The sequence below is a fragment of the Gnatocerus cornutus genome, chromosome 4 (assembly GCF_029298725.1).
Source record: "Gnatocerus cornutus isolate USDA-ARS CGAHR chromosome 4, icGnaCorn1.1, whole genome shotgun sequence".
NCBI classification, from domain to species: Eukaryota; Metazoa; Arthropoda; class Insecta; order Coleoptera; family Tenebrionidae; genus Gnatocerus; species Gnatocerus cornutus.
In genome coordinates, this window is record NC_142236.1 from 21073244 (window position 1) to 21087971 (window position 14728).

Genomic DNA, 14728 nt, shown 5'->3' on the forward strand with positions numbered 1-14728 from the left:
CGATTTAATTATAAGGGAGAAAAATCTTTTCTTAATTCGAGGGGGAAAAGGGTTTTTGGGTCAGTGGAAGGTTCATATCGGATCGGAACTACGCCAGTTTTTAACTACAGGGATTTTATTGATTTCGGTTGGTACAGGAAATTGTGTTGCCGATACGAACGCGGAATGAAAAATGTTCGAGCAAGTTTGCAATTTCGAAATTTGTTGTTTGAAAGTAATCAAACAGCTTTTTTTAGACTCAATTATAAATTATCTCGCAAGCAACTACTTTAAACAAATCCTCGATGGAAGTTCGCTATTGTAGATCCTTTGTCATCACTTAACAAGAAACGTGCCTCGACATTCCCGATAGTTCGGCTAATGTCTAGTTATGCGACGACACGAAATTCGAAATTTTATTCAGGAAATGGAGAAAGGTGGTGCCAGTTTCACTCCACGAACGGAGAAACAGGCGTTTTTCTGAGGCATTTTGTCATAGGGGAAGAGCACCGAGTATTGGATGGTTGCCTAATATTGGATACCCCCTAACTCGGCAGGAAAAGCGAGCCATTACTCCTTGCACGTGTCAGTTTTTCAATATGGCGAAAATAACAACACGAAAGTCTTTTGTGTTAAGTTGAATATTTTGTTTTTGCGGGTTAAATACGTTTATTTAATATAAAATTTGAGTTATTGGCTCATATTTAATTTGTTTTATAGTAAAAATCAATAAAAAGTAACAATCTGGCATAATGAATATCGAATTTTTCTCTCCGAAACAAATTTTGCTAAATTCCTAATATTGGATACTTTGGTGCCCTCAATATTAGATATCCAATATTAAGTAACCGTCTTATTGAATGTTATACAAGGTGTTTATAAATGTTTCTAGGATCAAGGGTGGCTATGAAATATCAAAGAAATTTGCCGCTCATTATAAATGTGGGTTTAGATTTTTCAACTGACATTTGTAGTTAACCTCAATCATAGAGAAAAGTAAGTATTGAGAAGAAAACTGTTCTAGTTGTGGTTTGAAACCTGAAAATCAAAAAATTGGACACAAAACCGTAACTGAAATGTCGTTGACGTAAGTAACATTATAATTAATTTTCAAGATAGTTATATTCACTTTGAAGAGAAGGCGGCAAAATTGTGCACGACGGGAATTACAGAGCCACCCTTGATGTTAGGAACATCTTGTATTGAAGGACGTCGTTGACTAAATTTTTATTAATTATTACGACTAATTTTCAATGACTAGTTCATTAAAATACAATTACGCCTTTAAAATAAATAAGTGAAAACAATATTTATTTTCGACTCCTATTATCAGATATCCCATATTCGGATCTTTGATACCCAATATTAGATATCGAATTTTAGGAAACCTGTTTTCAGAGCATTAAATTTAGGACAAAATACATATTTACCGATAAAATAAAAATAGTGTATTTTTTTGTAATTTAAACGTATAGTTCATAAAGTAAACATTTCAAACTCAAATATAATTAATAATTTAATTCATTCAATTTAAAAGCAAGTATTTTTAATATATTTTTTAAAAAAGTAATTTTTACCTACATAAACAATACGACAATGACTCTAGTGATCTATAAGGTGTTTATAAATGTTTCTAGCATAAAGGGGGCTATGAAATGTCAACGAAATTTGCCGCCCATTACAGATGTGGGTTTAGATTTTTCAACTGACATTTGTAGTTAACCTCAATTGTAGAACAAAGTTAATTTTGAAACAAAAACTGTCAGAGACCTGAAAATCAAAGACTTTTTACACAAAATTGTAACTGAAACGTCGTTGATGTGAGTGACATTTTAAGTGTAATTGGAGATAAAAGTAAGTGGATAAGAGGAATCAAATAAATAGATTCACATTTACGTGACAATTCCGGTTACGCCAACTTGCTTATTTTAAATAGAACAGCCTATATTTTATTGCATTCTTGTCTTGTATATGCAAATTGAAGATTAATTTCTATATACCGTGCTATACCTAAATTGTATCATTTCTGAATATTTCGATTTTTCAAAAAAAAAATTAAATTTACATTACAAAAAAAAATATTTCCATAATTATTTTTGAGAATTTTTTATTTCTATTAGACCACCAAATTTGTTTATAAAAGATCCACATAAAATCGAATTGTCACCATTTCAAAACATGCCTAAAAAAATTGGAAACAAAAGACTAACGCAAAATTTTATTATACGTTTGTATTGTGCTTATTTTCCAATTAACGTGGCGATTTTAAAATAGATTATAGGCTACTTATTTCGGAAAGAAAATTTCATTTCTATTTCATATCATGATATCATGATATCTCTGAAATGGTTTAATTTAAATATAGCACATTATACATAAAGTCACCCTTAATTTGGATGTTGAATCTGCAAATGCAATAATATATGGGGTGTTTCATTTTAAATAAGAAATTTAAATAAGCAAATATGTGAATATTGTTATCCCATTTGTCTTATTCGCTTATTTTTGTTCCCAAAATTTCAAATTCTCAGCTTTTGTAGTTTATGAGAAAAATGTCAAAACGTACAAGGTGTTTATAAATGATTCTAGCATCAAGAGTGGCTATGAAATGTCAAAGAAATTTGCCGCTCATTACAAATATAGGTTTCGATTTGTCAACTGACATTTGCAGTTATCCTCAAACATGAAGCAAAGTAAGTTTTGAGAAATAAACTGTTCCAGTTGTGGTTTGACCTGAAAATCGAAAACTTGGGCACAAAACCGTAACTAAAACGTCATGGAAGTAAGTAACATTTAAAATAATTTTCAAGGTAGTTATATTCACTATGAAAACAAAGCGGCAAAATAGTGTACGACTGGAATTACAAAGCCACGCTTGATGCTAAAAACATTTATAAACACCTTGTATATATACGTTTATAACAGTTAAAGGGTTAAACATAGTTGAATTCACTATGAAAACAAAGCGGCACAAAAGTGCATGGTAGGAATTCCAGAGCTCAAGGTCGTGAAGCGAAACCGGCACTACCTTGCTACTCGTGAAAATGCGCCGCACATTTATAAACAATTTCTACCTAAACGACGTCGCAGATCTCTTGACGAAAGTTGACAAAGGAAACGTTCAATTAGGACGAGCCTTGTACGTTTCATTTGTTTTTGTTTTCCACATGGAAAGATATCGCTAACGAAGCCGTTTGGAAATAAATCAAATCTTCCACGTCGCATGCTTTAATTTCAATTCCTTTTTCTCTGGATGTAGATAAAACGGCCCATAAATGAAATTTACAAACGGAAATCCCATTTTACTAGCATCCTCTCAAGAAACAATCGAAATAATACGAAAATAAACAGGCAAAGTACCTGAAAATTGGCGAGAATGGACAATTATCCATTTCTCCTTTGTTTTACTGCCGCGTTCCTGGTTATAACTGAAGATTTTATTTTAATATCCGTCGAATCTCCTCCTCTTGTTTAAATCATTTTTACGACTTTCCAAGGGAGCGAAAAATTGATTCGCTAACGAACTTGTTTCTTTCACGACATGGCAATTTTCTTTGCGTGTTCTTTTTTTTTTAAAGAATGACGTCAAATAGACCGCAATATCGGAAACTTAATAACAATTTTAACGAAGTTTCAAATTTCGGACGTTAATTTCGGAGAAAAATAATTTGCTACGCGAAACTTGAAACTTTGAGTGATGAATTTTTATTAAAAATGATTGTTTTTGCAGATGAGGCGTTAACTTGCAATGTCTGCGACAGGTCGTTTGCGTGTCCCAAGCAGTTGGCGGCGCACAAACAGAAGAAAAGACATTTTGGGTAAGGAATATTGATCTTGTTAGGTTCAGAGCCTACTGTAAAAAATCGATATGCATAATTGAGTTCGGGAAATTGCTGATAACGCCCGTGGGAAATAACCATCAGAGAATCCTTTGATTGTATTAAGTTAATAAATCCAGATACCCTCAATCAGCTTTTCGTTGTTCCACACAATCGTTCTTGTTTCAAATGGTCAGTTCATTAATTCCGACCCTCGACAGACAAAGGACCAATCCGATGCTGCAATCTGAAAATAAGTTTCAGAGAAATTTAGAATTCGTCATGAAAAAGCAACAATTCGTTTGAGATATAACGGAACTTTAATTGACTGAAGTCATTTATTATCTTTATGAACTTCTTCTTTGTTTCATTCTTTCATTAAAAACGTGCTCTATGTTAAAAATTCTTCAACTTCTCCTTTTAATTATCTCGGCTACGTGTTTTAATTGGGTCCGACTAATTAAAAAGTCTTTCATTAGAAGTACCATATTTATTACACTAAGTGTGGCGTTTTATCATCTCCCAACTGTCACTCTATATTCTCGGCCTCGTCGATTTTATCCGGCAACTCCGAATTCAAAGTCTCCGGAAACCAAAACGCCAAAACTCCACTCGTCACGGCCGAAATAGCGAAAGTAACCAGCGGCAACGACTTGAACACTCGCTCCTAAAAACGCACTTTACTCTCTTGTTCTACAAAGTATCACCTTACCATTAGAGGAACCTGAGCCGCGATCATCACTCCGAAGCTTCCGAACATCGCACACAAGGCGCTGATGGAGTGTCTTGAATTTGTCGGAAACATCTCCGGAGTGTACACGCAGATTGTTCCATAAGCTAGAGATATGAAGAATTTGCCGACCAAGAAGAGGCCGAGCGTCAAGTTCTTTTCTATAACGAGAAGGTGAGGGAGGTGGTGGTAGATCGGGGGGTTTGCGGACAGTTCGTTCCCGACAGTTTGCCCCCGGCAATTGGTCCCCAAACATTTTCGTTCCCGACTTTTTTGTCCCCGGTCAATTTGTCTCCCGGTTAATGCGACCCCTTGAAAATTCGTCCCCTGAAAGCTTTGTTTACATGCGCTGTAATAATAATAAGAGCGTCAACTGCACGTATTTGCAGTCACATACAATAAAAATGTAATCCGTTTTTCATAATTTTTTATTTGCATAGGGTCAGTAGCCACCCCTAAAATTGTCTCTAATAATAAACGTTTTGACATTTTTCTCATAAACTACAAAAGATGAGAATTTGAAAATTTGGGAACAAAAATAAGGAAATAAGACAAATCAAATGACAATATTCACTTATTTAAATGGAACAGTCCATATATTATTGCATTTTCAGATTCTACATCCAAATTAACAAAAGTCGACAAAAAATTTGACAGTAGTTTGACATTTGTCATTCGATTTAATTTCAATTAGTTCTCAATACATTATTGATTCTGAAGAGACACACGGTACATTTTCTCTTATTTGCTCTTTGTAATGTTACATATTTTCATCAAAAAATTGAGGTTATATCAAAAAGGAAATTTCACTCCGATATGACTTCTATGTTTGTCTCTCTATTTCATAGCCTACCCTAAACAAAAATTTTGTGGCTCACATGATATAATGTGCTGTACTTAAATTGAACCATTTCCGAGATATCTTAATTTATGTTAAAAAAATTGCACAACAGAAGTGAAATTTTCTATTCAAGATAAGTACCCTATAATAAAAAAAAATAAGCACAATACAAAAGTACAATAAAATTTTGCGTTAACTTTATGTATTGAACACCTATTTCCTACTAAACGTGCGGAAAAAAGAAATGTTTTTAGTCTTTTGTTTCCAATTTTTTTAAGGATGTTTTTAAATGGTAACAATTCAATTTTTTGTAAACAATTTTAATGGTTTATTAAAAATAAAAAATTAAAAAAAAAATTGTGGAAATACATTTTTTGTAATGCAAGTTTAATTTATTTTTTTTGAAAAATCGCGATACATATTTCAGAAATGATACAATTTAGGTGTAGCACGGTATATATAAAGTATTCTTCAATTTGCATATACAATATCTCCCCGGATTGAGTTCACAAGAGGGAAAAAAAGTTTATTTTTCATTTTACAAAAAGTTTTTTCTCTTATTAGTCTTGAATTAAAAAGACTCCGATGTTCAGCAAAAAAAATTTGATTGTATTTTATTAGAAAAATATTAAAAAACAACATTTTTTTTTAATTTAAAAAATTGCTCTCGTTTCTACAAAGCAAATTTTGATCCAAATTCCTCTTTATTAATAACGTAGAAGAAACCAAAATTTGACATTTAAAAGCCAAAGACAAAAATCGTGTTGACCGGTGTTATTAATCTCTAATGCGTCTTTATCGCATACTAATATTGCAATTTTTTTGTATGTCTTCTCTACAAATGTTTTTATTTACATACCAGTGACAATTTTATTATATTTGATTTTATTAATTGTAATAAAACGAATTTTCTTACAGGATACAGGATGTCCCAGACCTCGTGACCCAGAGAAAACGGGCTTATGGACGCAACAATTCTGAACCAAAATTTCAAAACAAAAATTTTTTTGTTAAAAAAATAATCGAATTAAGACAAAAAAACGGAAGCCAATCCCGGAGCTGAACAGAATTTGAAAATCAGTAACTATGGACACATACCATCGTTCATTGGTCAAGTGAACATTACACTCTCGTTGCCTAGGAACTTGGGATGTCCTTTACCTCCACCGCTCGAACAACTTTCGGGATTGGTTGATAATTTCTTATCTCGAATACTATCAAACTTAAGAAATATTTGTTTTCAAATTTACTATCTGTTCTGGGACATCCTGTATAGCTATTTTAAGTAAAATTGGATAAACCATTCTTCAATTATTATCAAAGATCGCACCGGACGAATTAAACTGGGGGCAAATTGCATTGGGATCGAATTGTCGGGGACAAACTGTCGGGAACGAACTGCTCGTATCCCAGATCGGGGGTTACCTTCTGGTACGACGGCAGCGACGGCACAGGCGAGGCCTCCGAGGATCAGATTGCAGGCGAGGGTTTTGCGTCGTCCGAAACGATTCAAAACGAATTGGACTAAGGAGAAAGCGACCACTCCAATCAAGGCGGTGTAGATAAAGTCCAAGTAGACGTCTTGAGAGAGTCCGACTGCGTGGATGATGATTCCGTTGTAAGGGAAGCAGCAGCACAACCAAGTGAAGGCGCAGTGGGCGATTCTAATGACCAGCGCTCTAGATTTCAGGAGTTTTAACAGCGGGACTGATTTGACGTCTCCGGTTTCTACCTCGCCGGGTAAAAGTGTCGGGTCTAATTTAACACCTTTGTTTAGTTTGGACATGGAGTTGAGGACTTCCCGCGCTTCTTCAATTCGGTTTTTCGAAATGAGCCATCTTATGGATTCCGGGACGAAGAACAGAGCGACGACGATTAAAACTCCCGGAGCGTAGATGACGAGGAGGAGTGTCCGCCACGAGTAGATTTTCCATGCCGCTAAACCGAGGAATATTTGCCCGGAGGCGAAACAGACGCAAATCAGTGAGTTGACCATACTGCGATGCTTCACGTCGACGAATTCCAGTGCTGAAATATTCAACAAGTTTGGGAGATGGGGACGTTTTTTTCGTTACCGATAAGAAATGCGGCGCTGTAAATTCCGGTGCTTAGGGCGGGTCCCAGGAACTCTAAAATAATATACAGGGTGTACCATGGCGAGAAGGCGCGGACCACTCCAACAATAGCGCTGAAGAGGGTGCCGTAGAAAACAGTGCGTTTCCTCCCAAACCTGCGAAATTAAGTAGAGACCATCCTGTGTAAGAATATACCGACCGGTCCGAAAAAAAGCCGGAAAATGGGAGGCACAGAACGGAGCCGATGGATCTAATAGTACCAACTAATGTCAACTTCCATAGGTTTTCATCACAGGTTATATCGAACTGGAATAAAACGGGTAAAATCAAGAGAAAACAATTGAGGTTCGCATGGTACAGTCAGGGTTCGAAACGAGGTGTAGTAAAACTCTCTGCATGTGCTATCGATACTCTGGATCTTTTGTTGTATATCTTAATTTGTAAAAGCGCACTATGTTTTTTTACACACCCACGCATTGGTCGATTTCACGCTTATTTTTGGAGCAACTTTGCGTTATTAGGGCTCATTTCATGCAGAATTTTGCGCAGATTCCAAATCCGGGCTCAAAATCTATGTGCGACAACAAACAACTAAGGTATGGCCGATTCAAGTTTTGAAGTTTTTAATGCTCAATATGTTCGAAACTACGACAGATAGAAAAAAACGGCGTGCGCCAACGTTTTCTCGCTTATTTTTCTTTAGAATTTGCTATAAAATGTCCAAATTCAATTGTCGATTTTTCCGCGAAAAAAAAAAAATCTAACTTGATGAGAATTTTGGAATTTTTGTTTTTTGACGGTCACTTGTAAACTATTTGATCTACCGATCTGAGATTTGGCTAGTTGATAAGTCTCAAGCTGCTTTTTCAATTCCTGTAAATTTCAAATCCGAGCTCAAAATCGACGTTCGAAAACAAATAGCTGATTTTCCGAATTACCGGCTGTGTAAAAAAACATAGTGCGCATTAACAAATCACGCTGAATCCAAAACTGTACTCATTTTTTCCGTACAACAATAATCAAATCAGTTATAAACGATTAAAATTTTTCATATTTTGTTTGCTAAGAAAATTCGTTCTTAGATTTTCCGGAAGCAAAAAAATCATGTATACTTTGTTCGATCGGTTTCTTCCTTACTTTTTGAGCAAACTTGTGTTATAGATGCTCATTTTACGCAGAATTTCGTGCAGATTCCAAATCCGGTATCAAAATCCACGCTCGCCCACAAATAACCGCGTTTATGAATCCACGGTTGTGTAAAAAAACATAGTACACGTTAACAAATTAAGGTTGAAAGTTTACTACACCTCGATACAAACCATCCCGCCCATGAGCTCATTTCTTTTGCTGTTGACTGTACATCTTGGACGATGGTCACTTGATCGTGTTCAAAAATGAACTCATCACAAGTCCTCGTTTGATTCCGATCAAAATCGGTGCAAGTGTCGTTCGATTTAGGTGGATAGAAAAGGCAACGACTCGGGACGTCATTGTTGAAAGGAACGGCGCTCCGGAGCCACTCCGGATTATAACTGTCGTCGTTGGAGCAGCTCGGGATTTTGCATCTGGAAGTAAACTCAAGGACTGTTCAAAAACGACTAGAAATTACCTGTACTTTGTATCGCGCGCCACAAAAACGAAACTGAGAGAAAAAGCGGCAAAAACCGCAACACAACATAACGGCACGACTATAAGAAACTGAAATTTTCCCCAGCCTCCTACTGACTTTAAAATCGTGTCGTAATCGACGTTTTTTTCGTTTCTCCATTCTAATTATCACGCGCGATACTTTCAGTTTCTGTCAACTCACTTCTAGTGCATTTATTATAACCTGCATTAACATTGAAACTATAATCTTGACACATAAAACCATAAAAATCCGTAATCGCGTCGTTTCACCGATTTAGATTTTTGAAAAAAAGGTTATCTAACAATGGATAAGGACTAAAAGATTAACGCAATTATCTTAATCTGTCGTTTTTTCAGATGTTCCGCTTGTGATAGTCTCTTTCCTTCTTTGATGGCTCTAGAACACCACAAGGAAGAATTCGAACATTGGTCTGGCGATGAGGACATCTGCACGGATTCTGAAGACGATGACGAAACCGTCATCAGCGAAGAATGCGAACGATTGTTGTAAACTGTTAGATGATTTATGTAATTAGAAGACCAATTTTGTTAATTAATTTAATTAGTAGATAATCCAATTGTAAATATTTATTTTTGCAAAGATGTGATGATGAATGATGCTCCTATTGATGTACAAACATATCTCAATGTAAACCTTTATACGATGAGTGTTTGTAGGTGAGAGAATTATGAAAAACCAGATTATTTTTGATTGAATAAAAACGTGAAATTGTCAAGTCTGTTGTGGAAAAAAATAAAAGAAAACTATTGTTGCCATGATAACATCAATTTGACTGGTGTTGCTATGAGCAACTACCATTTGTAATGTTCAAAGGTAATTTAAAGTCACAGTTGGGGACTAGGGAAACAGGAAAAATAGGACAATATTAACTTTATACCATATGAGCAAAAAAACTTTAGATAAAGGGTGGCTGTCTACAAACTTTTGTTTTGGAAACGTATGTCGGCTTTTGTTGTCATACCCAATCATATGAGCTTGAATCTTTGATGTCTTCGGCTCTTTGAACTTCTTGTTCTGCCAGAACCATTGCTACGATGCACGCTCCCGATTTCTTCAAATAACTGCACACCAATCCATACCATAATAAAATAATCACCATCCAAAGATGCCATGCCGAGAACTGTCAAATTTTGACGGCTTAGTTTAGACAATCAACGACAAATTCATTTGTTTTTCATGGCCTCCCATTATCTAAAATTTTGTTGCTCATACGGTATTTGCATGCGAAACGCCACAGGGGTGTAAATAATTGGAAAACTCAAACCAAAATCGACACGAAATGAAGCGACAACACATCGAAACACTGTCAGATTTAATAAAATTTGCTGCTTGAAACGGTCCACTAATGCGCACATTTCAGAAGGACCAAATACGTGCAAATTTAGCCAAAAATACGCAACGTATACGTGCAAACTGCAGTCCCAAAGTGGGGGTTTGATGAGCGTGTGCCCCAATAAATTTTCACTAACCTGAATTGCTCCTTCGTCAAGAAAATTTTTGCTTGTAAATTCACTGAAGTCTCACTCATTTTTCACTTCACTGTAACAAAAACAAGCGTCTTTTTCAAAACTACAAGAATCACGACGCGGAGGTGCAGTGCAGCCACGCAAAAACTTGGTGATTTCAGTTTTAAAGTTTAAATACGTTGTTAGCTCCAGTTTAACGCAAAAACAGTAAAAGTTTGTTGGTATTTCGTATTTCCGGTGCCAATGCGGTGTGGAATCTTCGTCCTGAAGGTGCGAGAATCTGGAAAAACAGGACAGGTACGCAACAACAGCCCCAAAATGGGGTTTCGTTGAGCGTATGCCAAGAAAAAATCCCACTGAGCTGAATTGCTTCTCCACTATGAATAGATTTACACTCTATTGCTATGATTCACTGAATTCTCACTGATTTTTCACTTCGCAGCAACAAGCGTCTTTTTTAAAACGACAGGAATCTAGACGCGGAGGTGAGCTGTGATTTGCCGAACGGTGGACGCTGCGCAGTGCTGCCATCCTAAAACTTGGTGATTTCAGTTTTAAACTTGACAAGTGCGTTGTTCGCTCCAATGCTCCAATTTAACGCAAAAACAGTAAAAGTTTGTGGATATTTTGCATTTCCGGTGCCAATGTAGTGTGGAATCATCGTCCTGAAGGTGCGAGCCTCTGGATAAACAAGACAGATTTGTTTAAGGTTAGTTACCATTTCACTTTATCGTTCAGCGCGGCAAACCGCGTTTGGGAACTGAAATTCGCGCTCGACCAGCCAGAAACCCACGGAATTCACAACGTTTTATTAATTTTCACTGATTTTTCCACTTAAAATGAACAAGCGTCTTTTTAAAAATAACGATAATAGAGGGCGCTGAGTGCTGAACGCTGATTGGTCGAGTAAATCGACGCTGTGCCACTAGCCACTAACAATTTTAGTGACTTTTCTTTCAAACTTTCAACAGAAGTGTGTTGTTTTTTATCACGAAAATCAGTAAATACTTGTTGTATTATTAGTGTAGTGAGTTCCAGTGACGCAGTAAGGAATTTTGTCGTTCTAATCGTGCGTCTTTGTGGGGGACCATGACAGGTTAGTGCGCTTAGCATGGCGCCCCCTTTTTGGGGGTTAAATCGTCGCCTACACCATCGCTGCGTTAATATCTCCTTCTGAATTACTTTAAATCTTTACTACTTTTTCAAGGCCGTTCTTGGAAGCATTTGTTTTAACCAACAATTCCACCAATTTCTTGCATGAGTTTTTGGATGCTTTGATCATGGCTGACCAACAATAAGACAAACTGGCATGTTTCTTTTGCACGAATAGAGGAAAACATGCGCGTCGTAGAAAAAGCACTGTGTACAATCCGCTTGGAATGGCTATTTATCCAATGTGTCGTGCCTTTGTCAACGACATTATTAAATGTGTTATTAGGTGAAAATTGTGTATTGGATAAAAAGTTGTACGCCATACGTGAGCTTAATTAAAAATACTTCAGTTACTACCATAAACACAACTTCTACTAATAGATTTCAATGAAAGGTAAATGTTGAAAACAAACAATTTTTTATAATTTTAATAAATAATTGATGCCTCCCATACAACACTGAAATAATTACAGTATTATTGACTCAACCCAGGAACAAGTGAATGTCAACACACCTATTAACAAAATTACTTAACAATAAACAAACCACACTTGCAATGTCGCTGCTCGAAAATACCCCACCGATCACAAAATACATTTATAAACTAATGGGAATTTTACAATTCTCCGATTCGCTCGACCTCAAAAAATCAAACATCACCCCGCGACTGTGGTGCATCCTATCCTACTATTACTTCATCAATGTTAGCATTTTAGAAGACCATTTCACCTACAAAGTTAAAATAATGCGATACATATTCTTCGTCAATTCGAACGGAAATGCCCTTTATATGCTCATTTTCGTCCTAGTTTTCTACAAAAGAGCCCACGAAATCAAAATGTTGTTGCTACAAATCAAGGGGTTTGAAACGTTGCAATTTGTTGATAAAAATCGGAGAAATTTACTGCGTTTCGTTCTGATTACATCACTTTTACCGGGTTGTGGTTTTTATTACCATTACAGATATGTGAACCTTGGAAGTTTGTTCTATTTTTTATTCCCAAGTTTTGTCATCGCGTTTGAACTCATTTTCATGTGTGACGTCATGGAGAGTTTTCACGACAGATTTATCGTAATCAACCAGAAGTTGCAAAGTCGAAGAATTGAAGTAGAAACATTTTCGTATTCACACTACAAACTAGTTTTGTTATCACACGCAATGATGAGGGAGTTTGAGACGACCATCATTGTCGGAATGGTCTACTGGTTTTTTAACATCTTGGACTGTGTTTACACAGTGATAGTTTTGTTGGTTGAAAGACAGTTTTTTTCGGTTCGGTTTGGAAACAATTTCTGTTCTTCTATATTGATGTTATGTTGGTTGTGGATTTTGATCTCAAAGTTCAGTGGAATTAGAAATACAGCCGATGAAGGAGGTGTTATATTGCACGAGATCTGGAACAAGAAAGAACGGAACGGTAATCTTCAGTTGGCTTCTCTTCGAATGTTAAACACGAAGTTAAAGTTCAGCTGCAACGGATTGTTTAATTTAGATTGGAACTTTTTCTTCATGGTACGTTGAACGAAAAAAATCCACGCAATTGATTGTTGGTTTTAGATCAATGCTTCAATAGCCACGTATTTGGTAATACTGGTGCAGTTCTACGTGTAAATAAAGAAGAAGTGATGTGTGCTTTCTTAGAAATCTTTGGTTTGTCTTCATTGTTTTTCAAAAAGACTTTTAGAAAGCCAGAAGCTGGTATCAACATTTACACCTTCCGTAAATTGTACCATGACCACCAGATAAGAGACCATCCACGTGAGAATCTACAACATTCCTCGAGATCAAGAAGTTTTTTCCGTCTACTTTACCACAAGCAAGTTGGAGGGATTCACCGAAAACATGCCAAAAATTTCGACATCCAGTTGACTCCGTTCCACCATGAGATAACATTTGAGTAACTATAGAAATTGTGATTTTAAATAACTCATTGTCGATTTGTCTTACCTCTTCGGAAGTGTCCGAAAAACCACATTTAACTTGAGTGATGTGACACGCCAAGTTTCTAATGTCTTCAATTTTGAGGTGAATTTGGTAATGTGCCAACACCACAGCGACAACTTCAATCAAATGCATCAGAAATATATTAAACAGAATTAGAAATGTGTAGCCATCTAACAATTGTGTCTTCACTAACACGTACAGCTGATTAGTTAGAGTGATTGTCGTGACAAAAAACATAAAACAAATCTGCAGAGAAAACAGAGAAATGAGTGCCGTGGAGATTTTGTTTAGTTTGGTGAAAATGTCACAAAACGCCTTCACCACTGTGAGGTTTTCAACGTTTTTATAGACCGCACCGTTGGCTGTCAAGATTTTCCTAAAGAACTCCATCAGAAGCGAGTATCGCAATTTCAAAAAGTACAGAAAAACAACGATAAAATAACAAGAGAAATAGTTTAGAAGAAAAGAAATGAAGATGGATAACCACTGCGGAAGTGTCACGTATTCCTCCAAAACCGCTTGATGGACAAAACTGCAAACAGCAACATACAAGAAAAACAATGAAGATGGGAAAAAAGACCAATAAAAAATCTTCTGAAGCTGAGCCACATCTAGTTGAAACCCGAAGATTGACATGTTGTGGTCAAACACAACGAGATCTTTCAAGTATTTGTACAACCGTCGCGACTGGGACCAGTTGGAAATGGTAAAAATGAAGAACGAAGCGACGTAGATGAACAATTGTAAGTTACAAATTGTGTGGGTAAAGGAGTGCACACTTGATAACTCAATGTCGTCAAAACAGAATTTTAAAATGACGACATAAAAAACCATCAATAGAATGTTGTAAAGTATCGTCGACTTTTTGAAGCTCTTCTCGGATTTGGCGGAGTAAAAACCGAACATTTTGTACAGTGTTAGAACGTGGTGGTGTAATACGTCCATTATGGAGGTTTAAGTGAAACTGAAGGAAAATGTCAAGTGGTTTCACAACGAAAGAAATTGTTAGTTACAAAAGGGATTGATTATCTCATTAAATGAATCGATTTTTACTAGGACTAGACTAGTCCG

The 14728-nt window shown here is 36.2% G+C and overlaps 2 protein-coding genes across 3 annotated transcripts in view; one reads left to right on the forward strand and one right to left on the reverse strand.

Annotated features, from left to right (window-relative positions):
- The window catches only part of LOC148176680 (uncharacterized), a 33989-nt gene extending 24180 nt beyond the window's left edge, over window positions 1-9809 (forward strand). For both annotated transcript variants that reach the window (XM_088034688.1, XM_088034687.1), the window contains 2 exons: window positions 3710-3797; window positions 9430-9809. In XM_088034688.1, coding sequence (XP_087890814.1) covers window positions 3710-3797; window positions 9430-9583 — 242 coding nt within the window. In that variant the 3' untranslated portion in view covers window positions 9584-9809. The remainder of the gene's footprint in view (window positions 1-3709; window positions 3798-9429) is intronic.
- LOC148176681 (solute carrier family 22 member 15-like) lies at window positions 4232-7920 on the reverse strand. Its single transcript, XM_088034511.1, has 7 exons — window positions 7917-7920; window positions 7802-7875; window positions 7643-7749; window positions 7444-7598; window positions 6794-7396; window positions 4510-4688; window positions 4232-4464 (listed from the first exon to the last, which is right to left on the reverse strand). Exons 1-7 carry the CDS (start codon window positions 7918-7920, stop codon window positions 4327-4329), a joined length of 1260 nt encoding a protein of 419 aa, XP_087890637.1. The 3' UTR covers window positions 4232-4326.
- Window positions 9810-14728: the final 4919 nt, after the last annotated feature.